This window comes from Caloenas nicobarica, chromosome 2 (assembly GCF_036013445.1).
Source record: "Caloenas nicobarica isolate bCalNic1 chromosome 2, bCalNic1.hap1, whole genome shotgun sequence".
Lineage (NCBI taxonomy): Eukaryota > Metazoa > Chordata > Aves > Columbiformes > Columbidae > Caloenas > Caloenas nicobarica.
In genome coordinates this window covers 22,492,203-22,518,734 of record NC_088246.1, presented here as the reverse complement: position 1 = coordinate 22,518,734, position 26,532 = coordinate 22,492,203, and the positions used below count along the sequence as shown (strand labels likewise).

General features: G+C 41.3%; 1 protein-coding gene across 1 annotated transcript in view; it reads right to left on the bottom strand.

Moving 5' to 3' along the window:
* Positions 1–26,532, bottom strand: part of CUBN (cubilin) — a 143,336-nt gene that overhangs the window by 87,033 nt on the left and 29,771 nt on the right. The window contains 6 exon segments of the mRNA XM_065628711.1: positions 3,278–3,437; positions 16,498–16,685; positions 19,201–19,357; positions 20,028–20,209; positions 20,741–20,901; positions 23,664–23,850. Coding sequence (XP_065484783.1) covers positions 3,278–3,437; positions 16,498–16,685; positions 19,201–19,357; positions 20,028–20,209; positions 20,741–20,901; positions 23,664–23,850 — 1,035 coding nt within the window.

The window sequence follows — 26,532 nt, the reverse complement described above, 5'->3', positions numbered from 1 at the left end:
CTTTTTAACAGTTTTCAACTTTTGAAAATACAGACCCAGAGTAATGAAAATTTCTCTTCCCACAAACCAAGTGAGCTTTCTCCACATCCTGCCCATCAGTCATGGTTTCTTAAGGAAATCCGACAGAAAGAAGATGATGGTGAAGTTAAAAACCAACACAATACTTCAGGGCTACCTAGTTCTTTTCTCAACAATGCACTCTGCTTCTTTTTTAAAGGTGGAATTAATGTGTCACAGAAAACAGAATACCAGGCTCAAATTTTGACTATGCTGAGAAGAGCCAGCTGAATTAATAAGCTCTACTGATAATCAAGCAGTCTAATGAGTCAGCTTCCAATGAAATAAAGATATATATATAAAGCAGGCTGCTTCTACAGGCACATTTCTTAATAAGGTAAGTTACGGGTCTAGGAAATATGTGTCTTCTCAGATAGTGACAGTTGTCACTGGTGTAATTTTGCACTGAGAGACCTTTGCCCTTTTGGCCTCATGATTTTTTTTAGGAAAGCGATTCAATTGGCATGCCATCTTTGCAACATCCAGGCTGTTACCAAGAGTTTGTTCTTTCTCAAAGGGTAAATATATGCCCAAAAATGTATTTGCCTGTATTAAGCTTCCTAATAAACAGCAGGAGTGGAATGAGCACCTTGCAGATTCCAGCTTTCCTTTGGTGAATAAGCATCTTCAGGACTTGGCTGCAGAAGAAAACATTAGTGATTTAGCAAATCAGTTCTAAATCCAGCCTCATCAATGGAAGCCCCTTAGATGAACAGTATTATTTCAGAACTAAAGCCACTTTTAAATTGAATTCTTTGCACTACAGCTTTCCATCCAAGTTTAAATGATATAGGACACTTTTAAGCATAAATAACCTCATTGTCTCAAGATCAGTTACTAATTCTGTCTTTGGGAAAGCCTAAAAACTGGGTTTCCTTCAGCAACTCAGCAACTGAAAAGCAGCAGCTCAGCAATTGAAAAGATCAGATGCAAATGTCTGAAATGAAAACACTGAAACACTGCAATTTTGTGTCACGTGTGGCAGCAGAGGTTCCTCACGCCAATTATCAACAAGGTAAGCTTTGGCCTTTTTGTGATCACCTCACAACCATGAGCAAAGCTGCTGGAAAGAGTGTCTGAAATGAGGCTGAAAGTGCTGCTCTCTTTAACCACCAAAGCACGTGAATGCCTTTGATATATATCTCATAGATGCTTCACAGCTGCCAGTTAAGGAGCACATGGACAGCCTGAGAAATAGTTCGCAGCAGCTCGAACTCTAGAGCACACATTTGTCACTTGAGCAGAAGTAAAAGCTCTCTCTCAGCAATATATATAGCCTTGTTATTTTCTTGCCAGGTGAGATGTTACCAGATCCAGGTTTAGATTCTCTTACGGATTTACTCTCAGGGAAGGAGGGCCCTGAATGTTTCACTCTGAAATACGCAACTCAAAGCTGCATCTCCTGATGAGTTCCCCTGGACTAAGGGACTTTCTCCACTGAACTTCTTTCATGCATTTGAAAGATTTTCAGAAGGAAGAAGTAAATATAGCACTCTGACCACAGGAACATATCTAATTTTATCCAGTCTAGGGCTACCGTATATGCCCAGAGAACATAGCCACCAAGAATAAGAGGAATACCCATCTTTGTGCATGATACCAATTAAGAAAAAAAATGGGAGTGCCCGCAATGAACAAGAACAAGATGACTGTGGTGAGCTCTGGAGGAACTTTTACTCATATTACGGGCTCAGGAGTTGCAGCTGTGATGTTCAAAGCCAGCAACGACATTCCCAAGGAGCCAGCCCTATCCGAACCCACAGCTCCTGCTCTGCTGCTCAGACACAGCCCCACAGTAGCAGTCTGGGCCCTGTGCAGTGTTAGGCTGCAGTTTAGTCACCAGGAACAGAGGGGCAGCGCTGGCTGACACAGGGTGAATGTGTCAGTGCAACAAAGGATTGCGGGGGGATGGGAAAGGCCTGGAGAGTCCGGGAAATGCTTGGGGCAGGACGTGGAGGGAAAGCACAAGAGTGCTTACCACGCAGGCAGATTCTGGAAAGCTTTGAGAGCTTTAGAAAAGCAAGTTAACCCAGCACCATGGCTACTGTGTGTAGCTGATGTCATCTGGCTGTGCATAAAAGCCTCCACTTTTTCTTTTGTGCAGTCGCAGAATGACATCACCTCGAAACACAAGAGCGTACCTTTGTGCTGCAGCCCTTCCCCTGCTGCCTCCTGCCACACATCTCGCTTCTCCCACACACGTCCCTCCTTTGCCCAGAAATGCTCCTTAACCTCTGCTGAATACAAAACGCCACTGTCTAGCCTAGGAGAGCCCTCTGAGAGCCCGCAAATGCCACCACTCTGCGGCAGCGCAGAGGAGCTCCTATTGAAGCGATGTATAGCACACCGTACACCTCAGCAACCCGCAGTGGGGCCTCGGCAGCCGATTTCAGCTGCTTTACACTGCTGTCAGAGCTGAATGGTGTGAACTGATTAGACAGACGGGGCAACTGTGGCAATTTAATTATTTTCAAGGTTGGATCCTCTTTGATGGGACGTACAATGGCACATGATTTAATCTGGTTACAGTCCAATATTGCTGTTAAATAAGCAGAGTGAAAAAGTTGCATTTGTAGGCTCACTTACGAAGAAACTGCAAACAGTTTGCAGTTGTTCAGTCATTAACAGATTTGTTTATAATTGGCACGCATGCCTGCCTATTTAATGAGGCCTGTGACAGTCTTTGTGACATGCAAGAACAAGAGAAAAACACCCAAAGCACATCCTGACCAATGTGATTTCATGCAGAGGAGAGAGGGGGGTAGGTGGAAGTGAATCTGCTAACCTAGAAAACCAACACCACTAAAGAAAACTAGAGAGAAGCCTGCACAGAAAACACAAGTCTATAGGAGTGGGGCAAAGTGAGGGCTGAGCGCTTCCCATTAGAAAGCCCAAGTCACCCACAGTTCTGCTGTAATAGCACATCTCTCCTGTTCAGTACAGAAATCCTGCAGATGCCCCTCATCCCTGTGCCTACACCTGCAGATATGAAAGCACATTTCACTAACAGCTCTCAGTCTCTGATCAGATGCTCTTTGAAGATGTGTATGTGCAGAAACATCCACTGGGAAAGTATTTGAGGAATTATGAGGAAATGCAATGTTTTTAGATCTGTAATGGGTTATTTCTACTTATCTGATGAAGGGTGGCATAAGCTGGGACTCCATTACACATACAGGAAAGAAAACACACCTGCCCAGAGGAAACCCCATTAACTTACCATTAACATGCCACAGCATTTGGAACCCACTTCTAGCATACAGTCCGTCAGAATAAAACTCCACATGAAGGCTGGTCCCTGTAGTGGACCCTGCTGGTGGAACAGACTGTCCACAGAAAGTGCCTATCAGGTTGGATTGTACATCAGGCCCATCGTAAAGCTGAAATGAAACACAGAATACCCCAGTGAGTAAAAAGCAGCTCCCCAGTTCTTAATGTTTTGTACAGGATGTCAAAGGAAAACCAGTGAGACTTCTTGCACTGGCCACCTCTGCGCAGCAATGTGAGCTCTGGAGAGTGTGGAAAGATTTGGATGAAATTATGAGCAAATATAACTGCAATGTCTTTAAACCTGGCTGCACACTGTGTACAGTGGGAAGGTTTTGCTGTTTCTGTTTTGGTGTGTATTGCGGGTTGCTGAGGAAGAAGATAAAGGGCAAATGGCAATGAACTGAAATAGAAAGAAAAAGGGGATGTCACAGGTCTGATCTGAGTGCGTCTAACACGCTCAGCGCTTCCAACCCACTCGATGACAACTCTGTTTACATCGTCATTTCTTTAAGACTGCACTCAGGTGATTTCAGGACTGACTGAACTTGTGATGCAGAAAACCAAACAGTCAGCATCACCAGGACCTCCCAGAGCAGTGAGGACAAGCTGGAAACCAAAAGCAAAGTAAATCCTCAAAAAACAAAAGTCAAACTTCACATCTTTATTTATTGTTTCATGGTCTTATACCAGTGTCCTACTTTGAAGGAATAGTGGACTGAGCGACACTTTCTGAACTTTTGTACTTAGAAACACTTGATGTTTGATCTCTGAGTCACATTCTATGTGATGATATTTTGACAGTCAGTGTGTTGGCAGATGTAGCCAGCCTGAAAATCTTTCTCTTCCCCAAACACAGGTGAGAAATCCTCCATCCTACTCTTAAAACAGCAACACTCAAAAAAAAAAAAAAAAAAAAAAAAAATTCCTGTATGTAAATCTCTATGTAACTCATATACTCACATTTAAATAAAAACACTTAATACATGTTTTGATGGGGTGACAGTAGATGCTTACATGCTTTACATTAGTTGTCTCCAAATAGGTTTAAAGGGTATTTAAAATTCTAATTTTGTGACTTCTTTTCAAATCCAGTAAATCACACAATATGCATCTATGTTCCTCACCAAATATCCCAATGCTCAGTGTAATCTTTCAGGGGTGAGGAGTATAATTTTTGCAAAGTTGGTAAAAATGAGACATTTTAGCTAAATTGCCTTTGACTTATGATATCAGATTGCCAGTTGTTGTCAAGTCAGAAATTGTCCTATTATTTCTACTTTTGTTACTATGATTCTTAAAGTTTAGAAAAACAGCAACCCTTGTGCTTTATATTGCTTTGCCACAGTCCATCTTCTCTGATCTTCTGTCTCACAGAGCACATCTTCCTAACACAACCCAGCAAATTACTGGCACACAAACCATGTCTGAAAATTCTCATTGTGGATTTTTGGCATGTTTCCTTTCAGAATCTCAACAAAAACTTTTCTCTGTTCTGAAGCCATCACCGTGAAGTTATCCCTATACAAAGAATCAAATCCATGATCTCTAGAAAAGCAGCCAAAATTATTTATATTTTCTCACCATTCAAACATCTTTTCCAAATATCTCCGATTTCACTAAGAATTCTCCTGCACTCAATGCCCATAGAAGGGAAATATGATATTACAGCAAATATTGATTAACCATGCTAGCTACTAATTTTTGCACACGTTTTCTAGCAGACTCACACAGGCAAATGAGTAATTAAACCCTCAGGTTTTCTGTTCAAGATGTTCATCTTGCAGAACCTTCAGAAACCTTCTTGTTGATTTAATACATAGTCCCGCCCAAGAAATCTACTCAAATGGTTTCAAATCCTCAAGCAGACAGTCTAGTTTTAATGGTTTTTTTTAATGTAGTTCAGCCACAAGTTAGGCACAAATTGCAGGAATAATTCTATGGTAATATTCCATGGCCTATTTTATGAATTGTGACCATGAATCCTTTTGGGTTTCAATCCTCTAATAGAATGAAAGGCTCAAAGCATTAGAAGTTATTGGAATTTGAGAACTCTCAGTCCATTTGGTATGACTTCTCTAGGTGAAACCAGAAAAGTCTGAATGTTTCTAATTAGAGACCCATTGCTGGTAGTTCCTGCAAAGCCTTGATCAGATGTGTTTGATAATAGATATGAAATTGTCATACAGATCAGATGTTAAGAAGTTGAACATCCATCTGTATTCTTTCCAAATGTAAAGCTGGAAGGACTGCCTGACAGATGGATGAGCTGTCCCATGCCCAGCATCACAGGGATGACCTTCCTCCAGGCCAGGCTGAGAGCTTTACACATTCTTTTACGGCTTAAATTCAGCAAAATGAAATGAAGTCAGATCCAATGAGATTTTTAATAGCACTACTTCCTTCAGCAGCTTTGTGGTGTATACTTCTCATATTTCTGTGGCGTATACTTCTCATATTTCTGTGGCTTCAAGCCACGGAAATCTCACACCAGAAAAATATGAATGGTAAAGAATAAATCAACATGGAGATCGTTAATTTGTGCTCTGAACAGGAGCAAAAACTGCATAAAGATACATATTCAAAGATCAGCTGTTAGCTTTAGTGATTACAAATGAAAAAAACATTCTAAAAATCTATGGACTAAATCATACCCAGAAACTTTCAAATCCAAACCAAAAAAAAACCAGCCTTCATGAGTTTCCTGCAACTTTGATTCATCAAGGGAGTGTTATTTTTATCTAAGACAGCAAATGTCACATTACTGTGTAATTTCCCCTGAAAACAGTCCGTCAGTTTTTCGAGACACAAAGAATGGTTACTATGGCAATCCCTTCGTGCCGCGCTGCCCCGTGGGTCCGGGTTCAGAGCGGAGCTTCAGCTTCGCAGGAAATTCGAGTGCCTGGCCAGCTGTAACTCATTGAGAGAGGCAGAACCGCGGCTGCTAGAATTACAGCGGGGCTTTTTGAGCTGTCTTTCATTTCTAAATGAAGGGAACAGCTGTGTGTTTTCACAGGGCATTTTGAACTTCTCAAACCACTTTTTGCTCTCAAATGAATATGGGCAAGTGAAACCGAAGCTGAACGCAAATCTCATGAGCCACAATTTCTCTTCTGATCTCTTAGATAGTGTTTCTCGCTTGAGGGCCTGCTTTGTCAGCTGTGCTATCCTAAACTGCTGCAAATCGAGGCAAGGCTCTTCCCCAGGCTATATGAGGCAAGGTACTCCCTTGGTCTGTGCAAGACAATTGAATCTTGGGGCCGTTTACTAACCACTCCAGTAGCGTACTTACTCTAGGAAATGGGGATGGGCTTCCTCCCAGCTACTCCTTGGGAAGAAAGTGGTTGCTCCCTTTCTGTGTAGATATGGGTTTCATAATTTATTTATTTCTTCAGACCTTTTAGCCTCCGTCAGAAAATCCAAGGGCTTTGTACTAATTTTGGCAGACAAACCAACACCCAAAACGTACAAATAGTTTCAACACGTTCATATTCTTAGCCCCACCTCTTTAATCGAGGCAATTGCCTAGCAGCACCCGGAGTGCTATTTCATCAGCCTGCACCCCGGCACCAGGCCCAGGCGGGGATACGGTACCTTCAGACAAATTATTAGGCATGGGTTCAATAACCATTACTAGAAACTCCTTATCAGGCTGCCAAGGAGCAAGCGTATAGGCTGACACAAGAGTAAAAAGGGGAGGTACTAGCTCTCTAAGGGATGAATAAGACTGTGGGACTGCCCTGCAGCAAAGTGGCAGCTGAAAACCATCTGCTGTACATCGGAGTGGAGTGGGACAGCACGACCAGCCTAGGCTGCCGGAAAGGTTTGGCTTGGGTAGCTCTCTCAGAGGAGACATCATGGCCACCGGTATTAAATTTTGGCTTTTCTGACTCTTCAGCCTGGAAATATGTTGCTGACACCATGAATGATGCTCTGGAGGCCACAGCTGTTCTCCTGTCTTTGGAGGAGCGAAGCAAAGCAGCATGACCTGTGTCACAGAGAAGCTCATTGCCACAACTAGAGCAAGGGCTCAAGGATGGAGCTGACTGGAAAATGGAGTTTCCGCTGCATGGAAAGAAATAAAGATCTCAAACAAATGGGAGGAAGCAAACTTTGAATATGTTCTTTTTGGGTATACTTGAAACAGGGACATTTTCCTAGCTGAGCACCTTGTCAAGCTTAATCCTTCTTGCAAAGTGAGACTGGCAAGAGCCTTCCAGACAGGTAGCGGGATTCCATCTGTTCAGTTTTCCTGGCAGAAAACTGATTTTTTTTTTTTTATAGGGCAAAATTTCAGTTTTCTCTTGGAGAACTTTATTTCTGCGAAAAGGCACTTTTTTTTTTTTTTTTCATCAGGAAGATCATTATAAAGGAAAGCCCTCAGCCTAAATTGCTCTGGAAAAAAACTGCTTACATATGTTATTTAAGCACAACACATAGTCTTGATCCAGAGATGATGGAGGCTTCAAAGACAAACTTTCAGTTTCATTGAGAGGAAAATCCGTCCTACGAATACCGCAGTTCTGATTTTTATGGTACTGTAAATAATTCTATTGTCATGTGTCATTAATTCATTATATAATTATGAGTAGTTCTATCAATAATTGTCTCAATTTGAGTCTTTAAACAAATTGTTTGCCGTCCAAATGCCCTTTTACAGGGACCAGCAGCATCAGCCCTGGGCTGTATTTGCAGAACTCAGGAAAGGAGGTTATGCCTTGGATCAGACCAGCATAGCTGCAAGTGTCCCACCCATTGCCAGAGCCTCCAGGACATCCTGAAAGAGCTTTTCTGACACACACAAGTATCCCTTTCCCCTCAGAAGTGGGAAACCTGATCTGGAATTGTTTTGACTGATCTAAACACTACAGGCAGTGATTACAGGTATCTGAGCAGCTCTTCCTGAAATAGTTGTTTTTTGAAAAGGAAATTCTGATGGCATTGCAACAAATATGTTACCAGAAAACAAAATGAAGTAATAAACAGACAATATAATCATAATCTAAGTAACAGACTGCATTCCAAAGTGAGATCACCGTTAATTGTTAAAGCAAGAATTAACACAAATAAAAACCATCCATTTCCAAGCAACACATTTCCTTCTAGAAGAGCTAGAGCGCAAGCTTGAGAACCTGCAGATCTGTCAGCCAGAGAAAAAAAAAGAGATAAACTCCAGCTCCAGGATGTAGCACATTGCACTAGCTCAGCACAACAGCGACATAGTTTTCAGAGAAACGAAGGCAGCTTAAGACTTCGAGTGATCTACTGTGTGGAGCTTTGCTATTTCTGCACAAATAGGAGAACAAAATAAGGTTATGTTTGTACTTGCATGATGAGAAGTGTTTGCAATTATTACTACAAAAAGGTTCACCTTAAAAAAAATTCTAAATAATGTTTTAATATGATTATTTAAATAAGTTTATGCCCTAGGTGACCTTTGATAAAACTCCTTACTCTCATCACCGTAGGCAACTTTCTCATCTCTACGCAATTACACATTTTCATTAATTAATCATTTTATTTCATAGGACAATGGAGTTTGACATTGTGCATCTCTAGACATATAGGCACGCTAGTTTATCTTGCTGGGATTTATCTAACATATGGAAATGTATAAATGACTAGCTTTTTAATAGTAAGAGTTGTATCACATAATCTGAGGCAGAAATACTCAAAGCCCTTTGAAATTTTCAAGCAAAGTTAAATTCCACATTGGACATCAGTGGTCTTTTTAAAAAAGAATTTTTCATCTACTACGTTACCACTTAATACCTTCTCAAAGAAAACAAGAAGTTCTAACTATAGGCAAATCTGATCTGTCTTTCTAGGAAAGGTTTCTTTCTGCAAATGGTATAAAAACAATCATTTGATGTAGCAAGACTCTGCATTTTTTATAAGAACATAAGAAATACAGGCTCAATCTTTGGATGAAATTTTAAAATTGTTTTAGATACAGGAGTAGGAAACAACTGCTGTTTAAGAAAGGAATGCCTAGGAGACATCCACCTAGTCGGTCAGCCCCAAGACCTGCACTCAAAACTGTATTTGTTCAGCACAATGTTTTAAATCCCTAAGCCTCTATTAGGAGAGCACCTCCACCCAATCCCTGTGCTGTCTGGGTGGAGAAGGCTCCAGCCACCTGCACCAGGGCAGTCCTGGACTCTCACCCAGGACTCACACTGACTGCAGCAGGCTGAGCTGAAAGCACAGCAGCCCGGTGCAGGGCTGACTCCGAAAACCCTGCACCCTGCGATTCTGCTGACCACCGGGGCTGCTCTGACCTCAAATCACTGCTCCATTGCCTGGGGTGCATGCAGGCTGCCTGGGAATCCTGGTCCTGACCCCGTGTCTCCCCCAAGGTACAGGCAGAGGTTTACTGTCATGGCCAGGACCCAAACAGGTCGCTGAAGTGTCTCTCCTGCCTTTGCCAACCGAGGGGCTGCTGGGGGACCCACGCCTTTGTGTCAGCGGGATCGCACATGCCCGGTCACAAGGTTGCGGTTATTTTGGTGGAGTGCCTCCTTTCCTCAATGCCTCGGAAATCAAGGAGGTTCCTCTGCAGCAAGTAGCCATCCATGGTGGAGGGAGAAGGACTGCTTCTGAGCTTGGGACAATAATATTTCAAAGTTATTCTTCAGCAGAAAGCTGCTACTGTGGGAAAAGCTCCTGACAAAGAGATGGGGCTGTGCCTGGGGACACGGCATTCAGGGGGATAGCGAAGGTGCATCTGCACTGAAAAGCCCAGGCGCGTCTGAGCAGTTTGCAGCACCGGTGACTGGTATGCCGGATTCAGTGCTGCTCCTCGTGTACTTTGCCAGCCCAGGTGAACTGAACTGCCAGTGCAAGCAACATCGCACTGACACGGTCAGAGGCCAGGGAGGGCAGGATCCTCTCTGGGAATCACCTCATTCAAGAAAATTTGCATCATGCATAACTATGGCAACTGAGGCAATCTGTAGCTTGGTCCTGGCAAATGAAGATGGGGAAAAAAGGGAAATATTCCTGCCCATTAGGTCTTCAGGAAAGCAAAACTGCCTGCTCATTGGAACAATGGGGAAGGGAAGGACAAGATCTTCCTCAAAGTCTGATGTGACTTTCTCTGAGTCATCTGGAGGCTTCTCTTTGATGAAGGGAAGATTTCACCAATTCAGATGGGGTTTCTCCAGCACCATATCATCTCTTATGATCATGCCTCATCATACCTGTGCTGAGTGAGATAAACCACTTCATTGCACAGACACCGTGCACAGATGCTGGCCAGGCTTTCCAGCAAAATTTGGAATACAGAAGAAGAACACAGGACAGAAGAATCCAGCTGCAACTAGAAGAGTCCAAATGCCCTTTTCCCAACAAGGGGCATGCACACTAACATCATATGGTGGTATTTCACAGTCACTTCATTGTACAGAACTTTGTCCTGAAGGTACAGGCAAAGTCACATTGCTCTGAGCTGGCAGGGTGTGGAAAATGCTGAGTCTATGAACGTCTGACTCATTTTGTGAGTCCAAGAGCAGAGTCTGTGCTGGCTTCACTCGTGCTTCTTGTCATCTGAGGTTTTGGTAGGCACAGTGAAACCCTCTAATCACTGGCAAATTTAGCTGTCTTTAGGGGCGGGGGATTTTGTGTGCATTTGTAATTCTGTTTCTAAGTAACCTTTCAAACAGCAAAGCCAAAGTGCACTTCAATTCTGGCAATGCAAGCAATTGGGAAAACAAAAATCTGAGCCCTGGGACAGTTTTGTCTAGGGTGGGTAGTTTTTGACCTGACACTCTCCTTCAGAGTATCCATATCTCTGAAATTCGGTGCAAGGGCTAAGATTCCTTCTGTACCAATGGCCAGGACTGCCACAGAAACCCAAGGAGAATTGTCACTCATCCTCACAGTCTTACACTGAAGGATTTCTTGTGGAGGCCCATAAACCCCTGAAGGAATTCAGGGATGGGCTGGTGTGCTGCCAGCTTGCATGGTAATACGTTAATGGATACCACAGCAGTCTGGCCAGCAGGCTGTAATTTGATGTCTCTGTGCAGAACCTGGATGGTATATTTAATATATCATCTGCTTCCCCAGGGTGATGTACTACCGGTGACATTTAGTAAATCAATGCATGGCCATAAGCAAAGCCATTCTCTGTGCTTGCAGAATTCCTGCAGCACTTAAAAAAGACACACTCATAAATAAAATATAATAATGTTAATCTTCTAATATGGTTTAAGCTTATTTACTAATTACAAGTACAAAACAGAGTAAAACTAGAAACAGGGTTAAGCTTTCCTTTTTTCTATGACAAGCTAATAAAAAAAGAGGATGACGAGCTGAGTATAAGCAACAATTATCTAATGCAGTATTCCCAAATGGAGAGAAAGGATATTGTGGCACATCCCTGGAATGCTACTGTGGTTTAAAATATAATAATAAAATAAGGACATATCCTGTTACCACCAGAAGGAAACAAAAGAGTTCTCAGGAGCAGATGCCATATTAATTACCATACTCAGTACTCATTTGATAATATTCCACAAATAAAGGTGCAATGGTATTTTGGTACTTTAACCACTCTGAGCCTAACTGCTGGAAGAGTCTGGACTGCTTAGGTACACTGCCAGGAAGCAAGAAGGGAAGAGCTTTGTTCAAGAGAGGAATTCTGTCCTGCCCTGCAGCGGAAGGAAGGCTACTGTTGTTATCAGGCAGTTGTTTGCCCTCATAAGACAGTCTTTCACAGTAATTCGATGCTAATTCCATCCTTGCCACCAGACTAAGGTGCTGCACAGACCAAAGGGGTGAGACTCAAACAGAAAGCTCTGAAACTTGTCTTGCTGCATGACACAGTTTTGCTGTCTGCTTATCAGGCTGGTGGTATCTTGCAAAAGGCTGGGCAAAGTCTTCCTTATACTTATTAAAAGCAGCTGCTAAACAGACTGGGCTTCAAGGGAAGGTTGTATTTTCTGAAGAGAACATGGAGGGAGATTGTCACTGAAGGACAGAAAGATTAACGGTTTTCAAATGATATTTTTCTTGGATAAGAAGGGAGTATATTTCAGTCCTACTGCAAGACACTGATTTTCAGGGCAATAACATGACATTCTCTTTACTTATAAAATAGCTTTACCTCTGTGGAGATTTTGTTCTGTCATACTAAATAAGAAGGTAATTCATCATTAAAGATGGGAATTTAAATATATGCTTGTTCAGCTAATAACCTGGTGAATGTAGATGAAGAAATGACATTTCTGTGTCATTGTCTGCAATATCTCACTAGCTACAGCCTGGTGACTCCTCTAGAAACACTAATGTTAGGTTATTAAGCCAAGCCACAGCACACAATATAATTTAAAGATCATCCAATCTAATTACAGTTAGTGCAGCATCACTGAGTAACAGCCTACAATAGCATACAAGGTGTGCCTTGTATCATACCATTGCCACTTCTGTACATGTCTTTATCACAAGCAATTCATCTCATATTCTTGAAACTGCTGTAAAACTCCTTCCAAAATGTCACACACCCTGTGAACATTACTAGTAATGAGCCAACATCTTCTGACAGGCCATGAAATACTGAACAGTGCTCGTTTGTTGAGAAAGTGCTCATATGAGATCCATGCTAGAGACTTGACATTATAAAAAACTGCAGTTTTGCTTCCCTCCCACACTGCCCCTTCCCAATGTCTGGCACCTACACATAGGGGCAGAAAATTGCCACATAGTGAGAAGAAGAGGGCTTTTTCCTTCCTGCTTGACACAAGTATAAACAGTTGTATGTGCTGAAATGGCAGAGATGCAGGCCCTGCCCAGGCCAGGCTGAGTCAGAGCAGCTCCGGGCTCCCTGCAGAGAGGGAATGCTGCTCACCATGAGTAACACCGGCCAGCTGCTGCAAATAACGGCCTGGCTCACAAGAAGTGTCCCATCATCAAAGGAGAAGAGGAAACAGGTAATGCAATACATGGCTGGCTTCTCATTGTACAGCTGTGACTGCATTTCAGTCTGGGACAACCATGCACTGTACTTGCACTTACTTGTACTCTTTGGACATCTGACTATCTTTTTCCTTGTCCTGTATTTGAAACAGTTATTTGTTCTAAGTGATGATAATATCTTTGGTAACTGACAACCACTAGGAATACCTGTGTGTAGAAACTTTTGCTTTTGTCATTATTCTGCGTATTTAATTTCTGACTCACATGTGGAGTAAGGGAGCAAATAGCAAATTAATATATTCTGCGTATACCAGACTAAACTAGTCACAAGGCAAAATGCTTTTCTTCTATACTACATGTGGGTTTGGGTCAGAAGCGTAAGTCATAATTAAAGAAAAAGCTGAAGAACAGGCCCTTTTCTAGTATGGAGACTGGGACTAAAACGAGCGTCCAGTGGGCCAGGTCCAGCAGTACTCATGAATGCAATTTGCCCATTCTAGTTGTCCCCACCCACCAAGCACCTTGATTTTCTCCTTCAGAATAGTTTCAGAAAAATCAGAGCTCTAGTTTGAGACATTTGCAATGTCATAAAGACATGTCCAGATGCATTAAATTTATTTCTCCCACTGACTTCTATAAGCTGCTCTGCTATTTTTTTTTTTTTAATTCTGCTCAGGCAGGTCAGCTCTCTGCCATAACACCTCTGCGATGTTTAATCTTCTCCTTCTCCATCACATATCCCTTTCCCTTACTCCCTTTACCACCACAACTGTGATCGTCACCTAATCCCACCTAACAGCTAACTCTTGTCCTTCCCATCCCCAGCCTCCCAGCAAGTAGCAGCAAATATTGTCACCAATCTGCCGCCTGCTTGCTGCCACAGAGCACCAGGCTGCTACTGTCTGGGCTGCCACAGAGCTAAGAAGATGAGTGTTGCTGCCTGCTGCAAGGGGATGAGGTGGGAGACCTGCTGCCACCAAAGCCAAAATAAGGTGGGAAAAAGGGCGCCTAACAGCTCCTGAGGAAAAAGAGCACCTGGTCAGCACCAGTGGCCACTCCAGCTTGTGCGTGCAGCTACCTGGAAACTGTCTGAGCAGCAGCTTCCCATTCCCTCCAAGAAAACAGCGAAGGGTTCTGGCACATGGTCCACATACCACCCTCTTGGACTACAGCAAACAGGATTATAGCTCTGTTTTCCCAGTGTTATACTCAGCCAGGGCATCAGAGCTTTCCCCTTTCAGGCCTCTTTGCAATGAAATAATCTCAAAACTAGCACGTGGCAGAAAAGAACTTATCTTAGCTGAACAGCTATGAGTCTTTTAATTTTTTTTATTAACCTTTTACCAAATTTGCAGTGGCATCAGACTCCACATAGATTTCAGACAAAAAATCAGTTTAGAAAGTGAACTGCACACTTCTTCCAGATTATTCTCCCTTTCCCCTATACCACAGAGCACTCACGGCCTTGCCAACATGCTCCCCTTTCGCAAGATGCAGGGTGGGAGCAAACACTATTCAGTTCCCTGGCTGGTCCAACCTCGTTCTCTTTTTTTACACTATGGCACATATTTGTGCGGCATGCAACAACCAAGTGAGAACATGTTTTCCAAGTGGTATTTCTTAATGGCATTTGGAGAAAGATTTGTAAGTACTGTCACATGAATTACAAATTAAAGCCTCCTTAACACACTTCTATGACTCTTTCCCTTGCATTTTCCTCTTTATACATCTTTCAGTCTGTATTTTCTTTGATTGGAAGCACTGAAAAATTGTTAAAGACCGCGAGTACTTTTCTATTCCCTGTCTCCTCACTCCTTCTGATATGTTTTATTTCTGTTCTTTTAACTGCTTTGGATCAGGTCCTTGCCTCTGGCACTATTCCTCTAGCCTTGACTTACATCTATAATAGTGTCTTCTGGCAAGTCTCTTGCGCCTCACTGGCTGGCTACTTTGTGCAGGGCTCTTGCTTTTCATGGATCAAGGGCTTCAGCATCTTGAGACCAGCACTGGCCTCGCCGCTTGGCTTCGATGTTTCTTTTTCAGTCTCCTCACAAAAAATGAACCAGGGATTAATAGTTAGTTCTCAATACAGTGCTCCCTTGTTTTTTTCACGTCTATTCTTTCTTTCCATTCCTGGCCACCAAGAGAAGAAAGCTGGAAGAACATTACTTTTGCCAGTCTATCACCAATTTTGAGCTGTGAAAGCTGGCACAGCGAGGAGGTAGAGGGAGCAAGGGAGAACATCTAGAGGGAACAGATTAGCTCATCATCAGGCCTGTGGCTGGACTTTCTGCAAGACCCCAGTGTAAGTAAGTATCCCCACAAGCGAGGGCACTATTCCTTAGCCCCTCCTTGCCTGTAAGTAGCCTTCTCTAGCACTTCTCTAAATTTCAGTTCCTCTTGTGCAAAAGCTAAATAGAGCACAGGGACTACATGCTGTCATCCTGTACAAAGGTAATTATCTGAAGGATGGATTAGTTCAGCAAAACAGCAAAATTGTAGACAGGAGATTATTATCCTCAGTATAGCAGTAATCATCACTACACAGTATTTCCCACTGTATGAAGTACCAAACTGAGAGAAAATATCATTTTGCTTGTCCTAGAAATAAAATTTTTGAGGAAATGAAAATAAAGAGCACTTCGCTTTAGCTAAACCGATGGTTTTATTTGGCTAAAAATTTCTCATTTTGTTTGCAGGTGAATTCAGTTTCTTTCAGTCCCTTTAAAGCAGCAGATTAATTATGAAAAGGAAGATATAAAACAGGAGACAGAGCAACCCTCCCTTTAAATATGTAGAAATAACACATTTTAAAGTTTTTGAACATTCCTCACTTCTCAGATGAAGACAAGGGGAAAATAATTGGACTCATTGCCTTTTTGTAATCAATTTAGTAATCTCAGGATTTCTTCTTTCTATGAACCTGGAATCATGACATCTCACTTCACCCACAAAAGCCAGTGCATCTAATCTGAGGTGGTAGCTGGAGGCTTTGTAGCAAATCTAGGCACCCACAAAGTAATTCATCCTCCCTGTTGCAGACACTGGTCTTCAGACTGGATGAAGTGCCCTCTGGCAGCGCTTCCCTGCCTACTGATCATGGACAAAATAGAGACAAATTGTTTGGACTTAACCCTTGACTTTTAATGGCTAAGCTTAGATAAGGTAAATTTCCTCTTGGTCTTCTGCATCCTTATTGTTTTTCCTTGTTGGAGAAGACCTGATTTTTCTTGTTTCTAGAATCTGGGTACATACCTTTAAGAAGTCAAGGTCACAGTCAGATCCATCTTCTAAATCAAAGGCTGTGAAGCTGTAGTTGAGTGTATTCCCCTTTGTAGCTTGGATAGTCCAGTTGCAGTGCTCAAGTAATGGGTAATTATTTGGATAATTTAAACTTTCCAATATGCCGTGGCTACGGTTAACAGTCAATACATCATGACAAACTGAAAAAAAAAAAAAAAGTTAAAAAAACTTACACTTGTGCAGTGCTTATTAGCCCAGTATCTCAAAAAATTGCTGATTGAAGTTACAGATAGCATTACAAGGTGAGAAATATTTCATTCACAGAATAGAGAAATCATGCAGAAAGATGACTGTGACCTATTGAAGAATATATTGCATATGTTGCAACCAAAATCCAGACTTTCCAAACTTGAATCCTTCAGCTCTACTATGTCCTTCTTTTCTGACACTTGCACACTCATCAGTGTATGTAGTATACATAATTTTTGGCAGATTTCTTTAATTTTAAATACATGGTTATTCCTGAAACATGTTTTCTTCTGTTTATTGTTTTTTAACTAATAGATATTTGCCCTGTGATTTCAAACAAATCAGAGAGGGTGCTCAACAAAGACTGACTAATGGATCGAAGTGGTTTACTTCAGCAAACTGGAAAAAAGAAAATATAATCTCTGACTGAAACAACAATGAAAAGTACACTACTTGTATTCGATTTTCTAAGCTCCAGGAACTTGAAGTGATCATTAAATTATTTAAAAAGAAGACATGATTTTCCTTGTGAGTCATCCAATAACATCCTAGCATAAGAACTGGATGCTCACTTGGAATAATGAAAATTTTCCTTGAAGTGCAGAGAAAATGAAAAAGAAACTAAACTAGATAAAGAGTGAAATAGCAATTATGGCATTAGGTCAGTGAGTCTCATTTTCCTGTATGGAACTTTTCACTAAAGACAGAAAATATCAATGTGTGCAATCCCTTGTCTGGAGACAGCAGACGATGTGTATCGGGAGCAGACCAGGGTAATGGACAGCAAAGTGGGCAGGAGGTGGGGAGCTGGACAGGCTCTTGGCTTTGTACAGCAAATCTGCAGTGTTGGAACAGCAGTAATAGCTGAGATTCACTTGCAAAACTGTTCTGTTGTCTGTCACTAGGGATGATACACCTACCTCCTGCAAATTTTTTTATTCTTTCAAAATGATTTGCAGAGCAGCAAGGTCTGTGGTTTTAGGACTTCAAAATGCTCAGAATACAGCTGAAGGTCAGAGTCAGGTGGAGTGGAGCTTGTCTGCAAAGCTACACCGAAGCATAAAACTGTTTGAAAGGGCAGGATGAAGAGCACAAAATGGATTTTGAAGAATGCAAGATGGGTAAAAGCTGCTACCCCCTACCATCAGGATTTTATTAGAAACATATCAGACACAAAGGTGCCTTTGAATGTTAACTCGATACCATGTTTTCCTTTGCAATGTTTTCCAGTTCATCATTACATTGCTTTCATGTAAATGCATCTGGCATCTAAGCATCCTTATTTTATAGCACTACTTCCTGCATAATTTTAGCTTTTGGGCAAGCCATTGAAAGCTTTCTCTGATGCATCTTCAGGAATTAAATATGAATGTAAAGTGTAGATCACATTATCTGATAGCTCAGGTTCTACATCTGAGTGCTTTGAAAATGATCTTTCTGTTTAATTAATGAAAGGGGGGGAACCCTTTTCTAATACGTTGTCTTGACTTTGCAGTCCGAAAAGTGCATGGTAGATGAATCTGTGATGTCTTTAAGGAATGAGGGGGTCAAGGCTCCCTCACTCTTCTTATTATTACATGTGCCACATGTGGGTGAATAGCTTTGGTTTTTTCAAAATCGATTTACCAAACCTTGGACAGCTCAATGTCCATAAACTTACAGCAATCTCTATCACTTGGGCAGGTCATATTTAGGGTACACAAAAATGCTTGCAAATCATTTTGTATGTGGTGAAATCCTACATCTTCCAATATGCATTTAACCATACATGCTAGAGTGTATAAGAAGAAAAGTAAACACTGGACAATATTCAAGGTTATGACTGAGAACAAAAGAACTCTAATTTGTCATGTATCTTCTTGGATTTTTCTCCAAATGTTATTCTTCTGATATTTCTGGGGTAGAACTATTTTACAAAAAAAAATGTTTGCAAGAAAGATGTGACCCTTACTATACGATATAAAGAAATGAAACATTCTGGAGTGTTCCAGGAAGGCTAAATGATCCTAAGCACCCACAGTGATCCAGGATGACTGAGTGTAACTCATTTATCCTTTGCGATTCTGCCTTGCAAGCTGCTAGAAGAGCAGAGAAGCTTTTTCTATCATCTCCCTTCTCTGTTAAAAAGTCAGCTGAGTAAAAAAGCAAGAATACTTCAATCTGCCCTGTTATAAACTTCCAGCTCTTGTTATTCTGAGTAAATCTGGAGTGGCAAGTGCCATTGGTGCAAGTGATAGAAGCAGAGCCACCTCACCAGCTTTCTTCTAGGAAGGAGATAATCTCTACCATGCATAGATGGGCAGATAATTTTAGCTGTGTTCTGTGACTGTAGCAGACTAGAGAATCTGGGTCAATAATATACATTGTCCTCTGCTCCTGATTAGGTAAGATCAAGCACTGCAAGAAGCAGTTTCAGGAACAAGCTGAACTGTAGAAACATGTTCTTCTCATCTTTTTCTTACTTACCCTGTTTGTATTTGGCTAAAAAGCCTCCACCTTGCAGACTGCTATCAGTGCTTAGTTTTACATACACAGTGTCTCCACTGGAATGGATGATTTGTGGTATCTGATCCCCACAAAATTTACCTAGCTGTTTAGCATTACTGCTGTTGCCATCATATACCTTCAAACAAACAAACAAACAACAAAAAAAATTTAATAAATCTGATGACATTACAAATCGAAGCAATTTCCCCCTCACAAATGTCTGCTTAGGGAATTGTTCCTGGGTATATAAGAGGTTAAATTCTGTTCCTGCTGAGAGGAAGCCTGACAGGCATTTCAGAAACAAGCAAATCAGTGGAAAAGCAGGAAGCCAGTAACCAAATACTGATGGGTTTTGAGGGGCTTACTCACCAAGAGAGGAAATCTGCACTCCATTTTGACTCTATTAAAAAAAATTCAAATAATTTCTGCAACAATTCAAATATGAAATTTGGGATTAACGATAGTGTTATTGATACTGTTGTGCCTTTTTCCTTGTAATTTACTCAGAGAGCATATTAAGGCCTTGGTCCAAAACACAACAAATTTAAAAGATATAGACAGTGGCGTTCCTTTCAGTGGCCTTTCTATCTAGACATAAATGCTTTTCTTACCAGAAGCTGCACAGACACTGCTGCCTTACCTCTCACAGCTCTGTAATATGAAGGTAGCGTGTCAGCATGGAGCTTTTCTATTCTGGATCTATTTACTTACAAACATTTGAAGGCCAGGGCCATGTGTTTTTCCTTGCCTGTGTACTCATCATACTCAGCTGACTCCTGTGCAGCAAAGCGTCACAGGGTACATACCGCAAGGTAATCAAAATTGCACTTTGGGTGATAATCTAGATGGAACTGTTCAAACTGGATTTCAAATGGGGTTCCTCTGTTTCCTCTGAGCAGCCAGTAGCACTCTGAATTTTGGTAATATGGCATAGGGTAGTTGGGAGACATGAAGATACCAGAAGCTGCCGTCAAAGTCCCACCGCAACCTGAAAATGGCAAAGAAACCAAACCAACATTTACCTCCTAGAAGAGTAGAGAATTAGACATGATGTGTGAGATTCACACTACTGACCTCCTTCACATGCCCTGAACATCTTCAGTGATGACCCAAAAATCTGAATTTAGCCAACAGTGTTGTAAGCAGAAGAGAGCCCATAGCTCCTAAAAATGCTAACTATCTAACCTGAAGAGTGCTCCTGATAGAGAGTTGATCTTCAAATAGAAAACTGTCCATTAAATTCTTGGTTACTGCTTTCCTAAACATATGAGAAAGCTGATGCTACGTTATATCAAGGGAATAGTGATCACTCCCTGTGGAGTAAAAGAAAGCCCAAGGATAAAGAAAGTTGTATCCTTAATCTTCATACCATGACTATATGCTGGTATATAATTAGCAGACAGATCGTAGAAGATCGGAAGCAGAAAAGATGTGGGGGGAAAGGTGACACATTAAATACAAATGAAGATTAAAATATGAGAGGTGTAAAATGGTTTTATACTTGATGCAGTCACTTTACCTGCTGATGTACCATCCCACTCTGCTGAAAATCCCTCGCTTGTGCCATATTGGTCACTTATAAACTTTATCCACAGCTTATTACCATGAGAGATTATAACAGGAGGCAGATCTGTGCCACAGTATTTTCCAAGAAGAGGAGAAGTTTCATAGCCTCCATCTCTAGAATGATAGAGAAGAACCTTTGGTCAAACAGGGAAACCATAAGGAATGTTGACAAATCAAAAATCTTGGAATTCTTTCAGGCCTGGGAAAGACTAATCCTAGCTCTTCACCTTTGCCAGCAATACAGCTGCCAAATAGTGGAGGAGTCCTGCTACTTGGCAGTAAGAAGTCCTACCACAAGTACCTGCTTGCTGGGTATGTCTGGTCTCTCATCTCAGCAGCATGTCCAGAGTCTGTCAATACAATGACAGACTCAAGAAGTGTCTCAAGTAGAATTGATGCTGCAGAGGTAGCATCTCTGTATCCTACATGGTGCCAAATCATTGGTGTAACCAAAGGTGATCTTCTAATTTGAAGAAATAACAGTTTGGTCACTTCTCACTGTTTAGCCTGACACAGAACCACACGAGCTGACCTATTTAAAAAAAAAACCCGACGACTTATTTGCCACCACACAAATGGGAACCCATTTCTGGGTGCATGTTTTGAAGTATTTTCTTAGCTTTCAGAATTGTTTCTACAAACAATTCTTATTTTTAAATTAAGTAATATTTCCAGTAATATTTTCTAATACTGTAATCAGGATGCACATCTAATGTTCTGGTTTGCTACCTGCACGTTTCATGGGAATAAAAAAGGTGGTAACAACCTGCTTATCAATTGCTTTCTCACCTTATCTTTAAGCATTTTCATGTTACAAGTACCCTAGAGGTCATTAGGACAATAATAAATACATTTGTATCTAAATATGAGCATTATCTTGATATGATGATTTTTAAGTGGACAGTAATACTTTCAATTATGTTTTCACAGGTTTATACCTTCTTTTGGAGAAATTTCTACTTGCCACTCTGTTTTCTTACCATCCTCCCAGCTTAAGCTGCTTGCTGCTGTCTCAGGTTACTGGCAGTTCAAGAACTGTGCCAGAACCTCCCCTCACTTGCATCTCGGCCTCTGCAGCTGTGGTCAGATGAACAATTTTCTTAGTTGACTGAAATGCAACTCGTCAGAGGACACCTCAGGACAAGAAACCAGAGTGGCACCTCACCTAAGACTTATCCAGCTACCCCATTTAATGGTATCAGGTTTGATGAGGCATTCTGGAAATCCAGCTATGGCAGCAGAAATGTGCTGAGTTGCACTTAGCAATGTTCTGGCCATATCTTAAAATCTGTTTAATGCTGCTGAGCTCTTCACAGTGACAACAGAGCTAGATTTATGCAATAAATCACTGTTTTCAGTTCTCAAGGTGAAAAAGTGAAAAAAAAAAGCCACCAAACTGTTATTATTCAGGTCTAGCCCAAACTGAGGTATTAACCGTTAAAATAAAGTTAGATTAAATTTACTCTCAGATTGTTGTTTTAAAATGAAAAAATGAAACACTTAGGAAATATTGAAAAAGCCTTTCAGTTTTTCATAACTTTCTCCAGTTTGTATGTACAGCTGAAAAAACCCAGCTAACTCAGCAGGAATTCAAAATCTCAATACTGCAACTTCAGCAGGCAGCTTTTTGTTTGGTTCTAAAAAATAAGACACTAATTACAGCGAAATAACCCATATAGAATATCTGGTATAATGTTCAGAATAAGTTTTATCGTGGTGCTCTTTGAGGTTATAGAAATCCACAGCATGCTCAGAGTGAAAAAACACACTAGCGTTTCTGCAGACATGGTTCATCTAGGGAGCTGGCTCATGAGGACAAAAATGGGTGCATTGACACTGCAAAGTGCAAATCCTGTACAGCAACACAGCAGAAAGGACGTGTTCTTGGTTGCTCCAATCCAGATGCAGGACCTTGCCCTTGGCCTTGTTAAACCTCACGAGGTTCACATGGGTCCATTTCTTGAGCTTGTCCAGGTCCCTCTGGATGGCATCCCATCCCTCAGGGGTGTCAGCTGGACCCCTCAGCTTGGTATTATCTGCAAACTTGCTGCAGGTGCACTTGATCCCACTATTTACATCACTGATAAAGATATTATAAACAGTACTGGTGCCAATATGGACCCTTGAGGAGCATCACTTGTCACTGATCTCCATCCGGACACAGAGCCATTGACCACTACTCTCTGGATGTGACCACCCAGCCGGTTTCTCATCTACTGAACAGTCCACCCATCAAATCCATATCTCTCTAATTTAGAGAGAAGTATATTGTGGGAGACTGTGTCAAAGGCCTTACAGAAGTCCAGATAGATGACATTCATAGCCCTTCCTATGTCCGATCATGTAGTTACTTCATAACAGAAGGCCACTAGTTTGGTCAAGCAGGACTTGCCCTTGGTGAAGCCATGCTGGCTGTCTCGAATCCCCTCCCTGTCCTCCATGTGCCTTAGCATAGCTTCTAGGAGAATCTGTTCCATGATCTTCACGGGCACACGTAGTTCCCAGGGTCCTTCTTTCTACCCTTTTAAAAAACGGGTGCAATGTTCCCCATTTTCAGTCACTAGAGACTTCACCTGACTGTCATGACTTTTGAAATATCATGGAGAATATGCTCTTTTGCACTGAGGAAAACAACCAGAATGCAGTGGCAGTGCGTGGGAACCTGTCCACACACTTCACTGTCTCTGAGAACTGGAATTTACCAAGTAGGAAACCTGATAACAGAGCAGGGTAGGAGGAGAAAAAGGTAGCCTTTAAAGTCCCACATTGACAGCACAGGTGTATAGTTAAAACTATGGCTTTTGAACATACCTAAGTGGATTTGGTCAACTTCCATTGTTAACAGTAATAAGAACAAGAGAAATAATCAGACTTGCCTGATTTCTACATAATCTTCTGTACAGCGTTTATTCCCGTGCAAGCTGAAGTTGGTGAAGCTCAGCACAATCTGTCTGTTTATTCCCACTGTGATGGTGTATATACACTCCATCCGGACAGGGTAGTTATTGGGATAATTTGGAGACCTTAGCACACCAATTTCAGTATTGTAGTCATGAGAGCACACTTAAAAAGAAAAGAAACATGTATGAATTAATTTAATGTGTAGGCTAAATTAACAGGAAATTTCTACTTCCAGCAAAGGAGCAAACATCCTGTGCTCCTGTGCATTATAACTCTTCCTCGACACACCTTACTGCTAAATGTCGTCACTAAAAACTAAAACCAGGATCCAGCTTTTTCGTGGAAATTCTTATATTTGAGTTGACTTGTTCAGCTTTTACCATAACACTGTGTCTGTAATAAACAGGCAATGTAAGAGTAGTTCCAGCTGCCTAAGTTGGCTCTGACCTAAAATCCAAGTAAGCAGAGAAGGGAAACTGAAAGGGATGTCGTGATCAACACAAAAGGCAGGATTCCTGAACTTCTGAAAAGCAGTGGTGGTGGAAACTGAATGCAGTTGCTGGCTATGAGGAGATGATATATTGCATAATAATTTAAGAGCTCAGGCCCTCCATGTCTAAGCTCTGTCATTTCTATGTCTGCTCTCTACCCATTCTAACTACTAAAATGCTTTTGCTTTTAATGGTATATTTTTTAATGTTTGGTTGGTTGGTTGGTTTTTTTACATACTTGGTCACCTGGAAGGCCTCTGTTGAAAATGTTTTCTGTGGGATAAATAGCCCCAAAGCTAGCTACCAGACTCATGTTCCTAATTCACCATAAGGAGAACAAAGAAACAGGCCACAGAAACAGGCCAATAATTTTCTGTCATTGGACTGTACTTTGGTATTGACAAGTCAAAAAGGCTTCGTGCACAAATTACCTAAAATCATGATCTATTAAAGTCTTTAGAATTGTATTCATTTGTGTGTTCCATCACTGATATGCTCCAACATTTACATGTAACAATCAGGTTAGTCCTGGTCCATTTAAAAACCTTTTGCTGCCTTATAAATCCTTATAATGCCCTTATGGCTGTGCTGCCAGCTCCTGTGGTGTTTCATGATATGTAGGGCTGATCACCAAACCTCAGATCCCTAAGTCATATGATTTCTTGAGAACCCTGCCTGCAGGATTAGAAATCTGACGTGACCCAAGTTTTTCCTAATGGCTCATTACACAAAAAGCAATAAAAATTAAAATGAAAATGTGTGTATATTTATTAGGTTACTTATTTTAAACTAATTATTTCCTTCTGATTTGGGAATGGCAGGTTGGTAGGTGCCTGACTCATGCATGTTTAATGGTTAGAGATGTTGCAATACTGCCATTCCGTATCCACTCAGAGGCTAGGAGCACGAATGCTAGCTTTCAGCCTGGAGAATATTAAAATTGATGGTAGTAGATAAGGGCCCTTAGGGTAAAATTAGCAACACAGAAGCCAAAATATTTTTATCAGCCCTTTTAAGAACAAATTCCACAGAATTGTCCAGGTTGCTTCCCTCACCAAAGTTTCTTTTCTTAGGAGTAATCCATACAGAAACTCATATCCCAAGTGTGCTGTTTTAAACTGGATGCTCTATACTGCTCTACACTTCACATTTCTGTCTTAGGAGCTAAGGGGGATGAATACAAAAGGTGGAACAATGATTGCCTTAGAAATGTCAGACTTCTGGCTACAATGAAATAAATCCAAGTTAGATGCTGCTATGATGATTAGGAAAAGCATAAATGAACCCACGTTTTGTGTCAGCCAATGCTCTTCTGGTTAACTGGATTCATTCGTTATGTTCTGCTTTCAGCAGGAGAGCTGGCACTCCCCTTCTGCACTCACCTCACTAACACGGCATTTGGGGGGGTGCTTGGGCAGGAATAGTTCTTCACTGAAAGCTATTAGCAAAGTTAGCAGGAAAACAGTACTTTGACTCCTTTGCCAAAGTTCAGAATGCAGTCTAACTCTGTAATGTAATTGCTATATGCCTGGAGAAAAATATGAATTCAGTTTAGTTTGAAGACACTTACTGCAGCTTATGAAAAAAAGAAGGCAGTGGCAATTGTCAAGGACAATTGCACATCTTGCCTTGCCAGTGTGTGAGGTTTTGAAAGCTATTCAGTCTGCTTTCTGATTTTGGTAGTGCGTTTGCTCTTCTGCAAAAAAATGCCATAAATGGCAGTAACCCACTGTAATAGCCAACAGTAGAGAAAAATGCCAACTTTTGTACCACTCACTCATGCAATCATGCATACTGCATAAAATTATATTCCTGTTTTCTCCCATAAAGAGATATTCATCATTTGCCACAATCCTAATTAATCAAAAATAAAACGATAGTGTCATATGTAAAATGGCAGTTTTCTTTCTGTCTCGGTCTGCCAAAGAAAAACTGGGATTCCTGACAATTAGACCTTTATGTAACACTATGCATGCTTAGGAAAAAAAAAAATAAAAAGGAAGAAACTATCACATGAAGTATATTCCTCTCCACAGGCAATGGAAAAGCTCATCTGCACTTCAGGGCCTCCTGTTACTGCTGCTGGCAGATGCTCACAGGCTTAATTTTCAGCAAGAAGGCACACAGAGGCCCTTTGTGCTGTTTCAGACCCGAATCCCTTAGGAACATGGGGTACAGCTGTTCAAGAAGAATCTCCAACTGTCTTCTGCTGATTTACACACACTATAGAGGTGGATACACATCTATAGGCATACATAGGCGGACTAATATCCTGATCGAACATAACCGAGTTACGGTGGTCTAACAAGTTGCCAGTCACCAGCTGATTGAGCCTTTTTCTGGACACTCAGGA